The sequence below is a fragment of the Acanthisitta chloris genome, unplaced genomic scaffold (assembly GCF_000695815.1).
Source record: "Acanthisitta chloris isolate BGI_N310 unplaced genomic scaffold, ASM69581v1 scaffold7384, whole genome shotgun sequence".
NCBI lineage: Eukaryota > Metazoa > Chordata > Aves > Passeriformes > Acanthisittidae > Acanthisitta > Acanthisitta chloris.
The window spans coordinates 1-9,593 of record NW_008670883.1 but is presented as its reverse complement, the minus strand read 5'-3'; the positions used below and the strand labels follow the sequence as shown (position 1 = coordinate 9,593).

The 9,593-nt window shown below is 41.9% G+C and overlaps 1 protein-coding gene across 1 annotated transcript; it reads right to left on the bottom strand.

The window, feature by feature from the left end:
- Nucleotides 1-1,766: 1,766 nt before the first annotated feature.
- Nucleotides 1,767-3,350, bottom strand: CHRM5 (cholinergic receptor, muscarinic 5). The gene has a single exon (XM_009073863.1). It carries the CDS (start codon nucleotides 3,348-3,350, stop codon nucleotides 1,767-1,769), a length of 1,584 nt encoding a protein of 527 aa, XP_009072111.1.
- Nucleotides 3,351-9,593: the final 6,243 nt, after the last annotated feature.

Here is a 9,593-nt window from a genome sequence, read left to right as displayed (position 1 = left end):
AACATTTTGATGGTATGGTAATTTAATAAATTATACAACCAATTTCACTGAGAGCAATGGTACATTCATGATGACTAATACAATCCCTGAAATGTACAACCAGGTCATGTCACCACTGAAATTTCCTACTAAAATGTATAGTAGGTATAACACGAAGATTGTCCCAATATGAAGATTGTCCCATTACATAGTATGTAATTCAGAAGTTTGATAGAAAGGCTAGAAATGAATTTGAACTTGTGTACATGAACATCTTTCTCATTTATTCATAAACATTCATTTTCTTTAGGACTTCATTCCTCATGACTCTTGTTGCCATTATTTTTGTTTTCTTGCGGCCTTTTCTGAGGGTTCTTGTTCCCACTGCAAGGAGCCAGGTTGCCAGCTCTGTTCCAATGGCCTTCAGCTACTGAAGGCAGCACCTTGCTCATATGCTCACTCGGTCAATGCTGGTCTAACACGGAGAGCAGTGAGGCACAGACAATTCAGCCCTGGCACCAAAAGCCCCAGCAAACCTCAGCTAGCAGCCAGTGTCTCAGCTCATTGTAACTAGGCCAGTACAACCCAGTCCCAGAAGCCACAGTCATCAGAGGGGTTGACTTCACCCTAAGTACTATAGTGGATATGGTTTTGCTGGACCAAAACACAGTGCCTGGAGATAACTTATGTTTCCAAACACTTGATGTTGTTTAGTATTTGTAAAGCTATTTAAAGACAAATAAATGCAGTGTTCTTGCTAGTTTCATCAAAATATTCAAAAGTTATATAAAATGTCTTTCTTCTTTCAGAGATGGCAATTCCGTCACTGTATATATAGGTAAATGTACAGAGCACCAGCACGTATTTTTCTCTTGTTCTGCATCATTCCATCAGTAATGGGAACTTCTGGGGCAAAGGGAAGTGCAGCAAAGGAGATTGCAAAATAGACTTGTGTTGTAGATAGACTGTGTCCATTATACTTTACAGTCAGTTCTGATTTGTACCACTGCCACTATTGCATAAAATTTTAAAATTTCTTCAAAGGCACTGGGAAATGGAGAAATTAAGAAGTATCTGCTAACCATCAGCATTTTTAGAGATGACAGTGACTTGCATGATGGAACTGAGACTGGGACTGGATTCCTGCAAAACACATTATCTATTTCCTCCGCTGTAAGCACTTCCTATGTCTCCACAAAAGCCATCCTTAAAGTGGAAATATTCTCAGTACTACATTCTCCTATCATATGCATGTTCATTTGGAATATTATGAATCTCCCTAACCATTTAGTATTGGGGGTGACAGCATTTATCCCTTTACATAGTCTTTGCTTCATTTCAACAGCAGGTAAAAAAGTCTCAAAACAGAAGTAGTGCAAGCTCCAATTCTTGCTATATTGAAAACTAAATAGACAATACACTAGTAAGGAACTATAAGAAGAACAGTTCTGCTGTACAGGGAGATAGACTGGATGACCTGACCTGCTAACTGGACAGCCATCCCAGACTAATTTCTAGTAGTTTATAATTTACATATTCCCAGGCTGAAACAAATGACAGAAGACCCCAAACATAATAAATTTAATGCAGATCCACTGCATAGTCGAAAACTTACAGCAGCCACTTTTTTATCCCAAGCACACTACTTACATGCAAAATGTAACTTTTCAGCAGATTTTTTTAACCCACAGACACATAAAGCAACAGTCTTGAAAAGAGAGAATTACAGTCAATTTGCTAGGTTATGTCAATATCTATATTTCTCCTTATTCCTTACAGAAGAACAATTATGGCAGTCGGGTATTACCTTGCCAATACAGTTTCTCTTCCACTTTTTTCTTTTTCCACTGGCATAAAAGCAGCATCTTAAATGTCTTCCTGAAAGTTTTATTACAGAGGGCATAACACATGGGGTTAACGGTGCTGTTCACATAGCATAGCCAATATCCAAGGTGCCACAGTGTCAGGGGAATGCAGTCAGAGCAAAATGTGGAGATCAAAACCATGATATTGTAGGGAGTCCATGTGAGGATGAAAGCCAAAAGAATGGCACTTAAAGTCTGTGCTGCTTTTCGTTCCTTTATAAGAACCATCCGTTTCCTTTTGGTGATTTGGTTATTTATGTTTGGATCCATGCTTTTGATGGAAGGATCCTTTGACAGAGCAGCAGAACAAGGAGTTATTTTTACTTTTTGGCAACCATTATTGGCTTCCTGGATGCCATCAGCCTTAACCACCAATCGGAATTTATAGGCCACATATTTTTTACTTTTCCGTATGTGGTCTTTGGCAGGTGACAAAAAGTATTTCGGGTTCTCAAAATCATTTTCTTCAGGTTGGTCTTTGACAACATCTGTACTCTCATTAAACTCTTCTGCCTTACTTTTAGATGGACTACTGTAAGTTACTTGGAAAACTGAGTCAGCGGCAAGTTTATCCTCCTCTTCTGAAGATGCATAGCTGCTGCAAGTGGTTAACTGGTCAGCCTTAGCCCAGTCGATACAAGTACTTGCTGCCTGAGAGGCTTTCACTGTAGCTGATGTACTTCGACTAGATGAAGACCAAGAAGCCTGACACCTCTCTCTTTTGACTAAGTTTTGTTGCTTGCAACTGAAGCAAGATTTTAGGAGAGTTTTCTGAGGCTTTATTGTCTCAAACTCTGCCACAGACTCTGAACCCTGCAGTTCAGCAAGGTCCTTGGTACGTTTCTCTGTCTCTTTATAGATGCGGCAATATAGAATGGTCATCACAGACACCGGAATGTAAAAAGCAGCAATTGCAGTACCAAAGGTGACAATGGGTTCATACAGAAATTGTATCTGGCACTCATCAGGTGGTACTGTTCGTTCACCCACAAAATACTGCCAGAACAAGATTACGGGTGCCCACAACACGACGGAAATTAGCCAAGCCATACCAATCATTATGCCAGCTCTTTTGGGCGTGCGTTTGGCCCTGTAGGTTAAAGGCCTTGTGATGGAAAAATATCTGTCAAAACTGATGACTAGGAGGTTCATTACTGAGGCATTGCTAGCTACATAGTCCAGTGCTAGCCACAGGTCACAGGCAAGGCTTCCAAGCGACCAATGGCCTATGAGTATATAGGACGTATAAAGGTTCATAGAAAATATCCCAATGATGAGATCGGCACAGGCAAGGCTGAGCAAGTAATAATTGTTGACAGTTTTGAGCTGACTGTTGACCTTAAAGGATATCATCACAAGAATATTTCCCACTATGGTTATTAAGCTTACAATTGCAGTTACAGTGGCAATAGTAATGACTTCCCAGAGGCTATGCCCTTCTAACTGCTTATGGTTGATGGATGAACTGTTTACAACAGTAGAATTGCTGAATAAATTGACTTCCATTCTTGTTCTTGGTGTATTGTCATCAGGATTTTAGGACTGTTGCATATTGCTTTCTGTACTCGAAAACATCCTTTTAGAGATAGCTGTGAAGATCAAAGGAAATAAAACAGAAAATGAAAGTAGCTCATTAATTAGCACAGACTTCCATTAGAGTTACCATAAAAACACTTGTAAAACAACTTACCAAATTATTTGTGTTCTCTTTTTGCATTTTAAATATTGTTTTTACCGTTGTGAACATAACTAAAACACACAAATGTACATCCTAGGACAATGTACTCGGGCATTTTATGACATGTCAAAATGAATCAAAGGAACTATTATTTCAGAAGACAATCAACCATGCAAGCTCTTACATTCTGAACACCTTAGGAGACATTCGACATATTCTCAAAGACAGACATGCAAGTTTTGCAGTGCAATGAGACAGTGAGTCAGTGTGTTGTTTCCTACAGTACTGCGTACAAGGCATGTCAAGGTTTCAGAAATAATCTTTGGAAAATTTGGAAAAGTCATCAACAATGGACAGAAAGTAAGAGAAAACTGAGGATGCATGGGGGGCTAGGAACCACGCTAGCATGATGACAGCAAGAAACAGTTAGGTGTTAAGAGTGCTTGAGACAACTGGGGAATCTTTGAGCTAAGGAAATAGGCAAGGCCAAGAAGATATTTGTTTAAAAAAATAAGTTAGGCAGGGAAGACTCTCCTCTATTGGGAGATCTCAGGACAGAGAAGACTGACTGGGTTAGGCATGAAAGTACAGCTGGGTAGTTTGGGTGAGTGAATGGTAGGGTTGAGGACCGAAAGGAGTAAACTGAAGAGGAAGAGCAATAGATAACTATAGTGACCAAAAATGCAACAAAAATAGTTTAATACTTGCATAAGCAGTGAAAGGTGAAAACAGGACCACTGTCACTCTATTAATGCATACATGCTTCTGACATCCACTCCTTCCTACATTCCTCACTGTTTTCTTGTGCCAGTGAATGCACACCTGAATTAGGTAAAATTTCTTTCACAGATACCTGCTGGTTTTTGAGTAATTCCATCACATCAAATGATGCTAATCACTTGTTCAATGCATAATATTGCAAAACTGTGTAATCTGGGAACAATCAAATAGTGCATAGCTTTTAAAGTCAGAAATGAAAGATAAATTATTGACAGGTTTTTCCATTGGGCATTTGACCAGTGTAAAACTGGTAAGAAGATCCCCTTTTTCAAAGCAGACTCAGACACGGCTAAAATCAGCACATAAATCATCTATTAAAGTCCAGCTCTAAGTCTTTAGGATTCTCTGCATCAGATCTCTATTATATGGTCCTCCCTATCCATCGACATCACTTAGCTATGTTTTTATCTTTCATCCTAACTCTCAGAACATTGTTTCTTTGGTCTCGGCAAGTGTCTTTAATTAACTGCAAGCTTTTACAGCCTATCCATTTTCCACATTTTTTATACCAAGTAGTTGGGTCCTGTCTTTCATCAGCTGAATACATTTTTTTGTAGCCACTAGTCGAACTTTAGAATCATAGAATCATCAAGGTTGGAGAAGACCTCTAAGATCATCAAGTCCAACCATTAACCTGGCACTCTGCTGTGACCCCTAAACTCTAAACCATATCCTCCAGCACCAGATCCAGATGCCTTTTAAACATTTCCATCACCTCCCTGGGCAACCTATTCCAGTGTCTGGCCACCCTAACAGTGAAAAAACCTTTCCTAACATCTAATATGAATCTCCCTTGTCTCAGCTTATGACCAATCCCTCTGGTCCTCTCATTGCAGGCATGGCAGAAGAGACCATCCCCCACCTCTCTACAATCCCCTCTTAGGCAGCTGTAGACAGCGATGAGGTCACCCCTGAGCTGCCTCTTCTCAAGGCTAAACAAACCAAATTTCCTCAGCCATTCCTTATAAGACGTGCTCTAGACCTTTTATGAGCCTCATTGCCCTTCACTGGGCTCGATCCAGTGCCTCAATGTACTTTTTAAAGTGAAGGACCCAAAACTGAACACAGTGCTCGAGGTGTGGTCTCACCAATGCAGAGTACAGGGGGATGATCACTTCCCTAGTCCTGCTGGCCACACTATTCTTGATACAGGCCAATATGCCATTGGCTTTCTTGACCACCTGTGCACACTGTTGGATCATATTGAGCTGGCCATCCACCAGCACTCCCAAGTTCCTTTCTGCTGAACAGCTCTCGAGCCACTTCTCCTCCAGCCTGTAGCACTGCATGGAGTTGTTGTGTTACAACTGTAGGATCAGCACTTCGCCTTATTGAACCTCATGCAGTTGTTCTCAGCCCGTTGGTCCAGGCCTCTCTGTAGAGAGTTGAGTCTTCTCAACTTGCCTAACCCTCCTTCCAGAGATGACAGATTCTCTTTTTTTTTCCCAAGCTTCATCCTATGTTCTCTGTTTAACCAGGTTAGTCTTTTTCATCGAGGTCTTGACTTCCTACACAAAAGACTTTCTACACAAAAGACTTCCTTCCTGCTTTCAGATAAGCATCTCATTTTCTTTCATTTTCCTTTTATCTGCTTTCATTGTTTCCTTCACTTTTGCCTCACGTATCCAAGTATCCACAGAAGTGTATCATCTTGATACTTCAAACGCTCCTTAATGATTATCTCTTGTTGTGATGAAACTGGATAATGCTAAGTTTCCTGATGTACTGAGGCCTCTGCCTATTGTACTGCTCAGAATGGTTCTCCTCCATCTGTGTGTCTGTCATCTCCTGTCTTATATTTAAATGTTTGTACATCTGCATTCTGCTTATACACAGAATATACTGAACCTTATTCAACATGATTTTAGCTCATGTATAGGCCTTGCAGACCAGCAATAATCGTAGTACATGATTGTTGACCATATATATGCTTGTCTCTCTCTCTCCCACCTCCAGAGATAGTCCAGAAGCCAAGAATAGCTGAAGTGCCACAGCAGTCCTAATGAGCCCTATAAGAAAGACATTTCATCTTGGTTCTGCATTCTGTAAATATTTCCCCTGAGTCAGAGCTGGCCTGATGTCTGGGCATGCTGGCTTTACAAATCTTTACTCAATCTTGAAGGCTAGGAATTCATTTAAGGTGAAACAAAGGTGTATGGAGCAGCTGCTGAGCAGTGAGAGAATTTGTGTGTCTCTGCTACCTTGTGTGGCTTATGCTTCTTTTTCTGTGGACAGTCAACACAGTTGTTCTGCACATTAAAAGCTCCGTGTGACTAAATTTTTAAGCATGGCAGCGCAGTAATGGGTTACAGTGGCAATGTCAGGGGGCAGTGAGTGGCATCTGCTCTGCAAAGGAAGGTGGGCCACAGGTGGAGCATGATGCCAAGGCAGATGGGAGCTGAGACCTCACCAAGAAGCAGCAGGGTGTGGAGAAGCATGTCAAGTTTATGAGAAAACCAGAGCCAGTGAAGAGGGTCAGACATAGTCCAGTGATTGCATGGCAAATCTGTAGTGATGAGGCAGGTCTGAGACAAAGCCAGGAAGACCAGCCAGTAGGTCTGAGTCATGGTCTGAGTAAGAATCAAGAAGATAGGGGACCAAGTGTAGATGTAGCTTAAAAGTAGTTCCCAAGAAAAAGGAGATGAGGCCCTCATTTCTAACTTTCTTCACAACAGGTCTTATCAGCAGAGCAGCTGACCTTGGACGCAGATGTCTAAACTCTATCATAAGCAATGATGTTCCAAGAAGGGGCTTCTGCTCTAGGCCTTGACAGCTAACGTACCTGAAACACTGCCACAGCTCATGACTTTTTTTGAAGTAACAGCTAAGACTAGAGATGGTCTTAAAAAGGCACCAGGTCTGAATATCAGGCACATGGATAAACCTATACCAACTTATAAATTTGCCTAACACTGGGGTTTGAGCAGCCACATAAATGATTATAGGAGATTGTTTCAACTTGCTGCCCTTTTTTACCAGAAGATGACACTTTTCTCAGAAGAGGGAAGACTAGAAATTTCTAGATGCTGTGTCCTGTAATCCTTTGCCTTTGCCATAGGCAGCGTGTCCCCCTCTTAGATCACTTACCCTCCCTAACATTAGGATTTAGGAAGAATGACTGCTGAAACTATGCCATGTGGATTGCAGACTTCAGAGCAATAGGAGAAGCAGAAATTGTTGTTGTCTTGACACAATCGTTCTTGGTTTGAACTGACATGGGTGGGAGAAACACTGGTAATATGGTAAAGGAACTACAATTAATTTCTTAATAAAAAGCACTCTTCTTGTCATCATGCAAAGCCTTTCCTTCCTAATGGGCTGTTCTACTGTGACATCTATAAAAGCTGACAGTAGCTAAGCTACTCGTATGCACAGATCTCTTCCTGGCATGTTGACCACTCTTGTAATCTATTCATACTCCCATCTTTTGTTTCATAGGTCTGTGTTAACACTTCGTGGTGTTACCTTTTGTCATCTATTTGTGTATCACTCAAGGCAATAGTGCCTGTGAGTGGGACTTCTGTGTGCTATGGTAACATAATTTATGTTAATGTCTATCACAAGAAATTATAATAATGAGATCAAAATTAGTTTACGTCAAAATGCATACGTACAGTATCATGACTTTGCTATGTCTCATAATTGCTGATGCATAATGTTCACACTTGAGAGCTGTAGTGGTATTTGCTGTTTGTTGCCAAATATGAATGATTTTTTTCAATTTATCTGCAACTATTAATTAATGTAATTTGTTAAATTTGTACCTATAGTCAGCTTACAGTTATCTGCAGGCAGACTGTTCATGTCACAGATTAATTGCACCACAGATGCAGGCACAGCTTGGGTTTGCCAGGTCTTATTAGCTCTGTCTCATTCTGGATTTGCCAGACCTGTGCTGGCTGCATGAGAATATCTTGGATGTCTTTGTAACATGCTTGCCAGTGCTGCTCCTTGTTACTTTATTTATTTGATTGAGTGCTAAGCTAATTTATTGATTTGCTGCACACTGTGCCCCAGAACTAAGAAGCCGTTACCAAAGGTAGTAGCCCAGAGACAGTACAGCCCATGATTTCACAGTACAGGAGTTCTGGTCACATTTTGCTGGAAAGACCACTGGATTAAAAAACCCTTCAAAACCAGATTAATGTTTCAATGTGTGTTGTCAAATGAGAGCCAGCATGCTCATGAGGGAGTGGGCAAGCTGGTGTTAGGGAACTGGTGAATTTTCATGAGGACGGCATGGGTGCCTGCTTAGTTCAAGAAGAGCAGGGCAAACTGCCCTACAACTATGGCACATATCTGTTCCTGTGTCCCTCTGTGTCCTCAGAGGGAGCTCCTCAAGAGTCTGCAGAGTCACCTCACCGGGTTCATGCAGAGCAGGCTTGGGTGTAACGCCTGTCAGCCTGGGGTCAGTTGCTTTTCCCTTCATTTGCTACCGAAAGCAAACTTTGGGTCCTGCACTTGGGTCACAACAACCCCGTGCAACATTACAGGCTTGGGCAAGAGTAGCTTGAAAGATACTCGGTGGAAAAGGGCTTGGGGGTGCTGTTTGACAGTGGCTGAACATGAGCCAGCAGTGTGCCCTGGTGGACAAGAAGGCCAATGACATCTTGGCCTGTACCAAAAAATAACGTGGCCAGCAAGACTAGGGAAGTGATCGTCCTGTGCTCATCACTGGTGAGGCAACACCTCAAATCCTTCGTTCAGTTCTGGGCCCTCTCACTACAAGAAAGACATTGAGGTGCTGGAGAGAATCCAGAGAAGGCCGAAGAAGCTGGGGAAGGGTCAGGAACGCAAGTCATAAGATGAGCAGCTGAGGGAGTGTTAAGCCTGGAGAAAAGGAAGCTCGAGGGAGACCTTATCAGTCTCTGCAACTACCTGAAAGGAGGTTGTAGTGAAATAAGGCTCATTCTCTTCTTCCTGGTAGCAAGCAACGAGAGGAAACAGGCTCAAGTTGAAATAGAAGAGGGTTAGATTGGATATCAGGAAACTTTCTTCACCAAAAGGGTGGTCAGGCATTGGAATAGGGAAGTGGTGGAATCAACATGTCTGGAGGCATTTTAGAGATGTGCAGATATGGGCACGGTTTAGTGGTGGACTTGGCAGTGCTGGCTTAACAGCTGGACTCGGGGATATTAAAAGGTCTTTTCCAACCTAAACCATTCCATGATTCACGTGGCTTTAGCCAAGAGTGCTGTTTTCTAAAGATTAAATACATATTTGTCGTTGTTTTTTTTTTACCAGCGATTCGCGCTCCTGGCTCGGCGCCACCTCGGGGGGTCAGCGGGCTC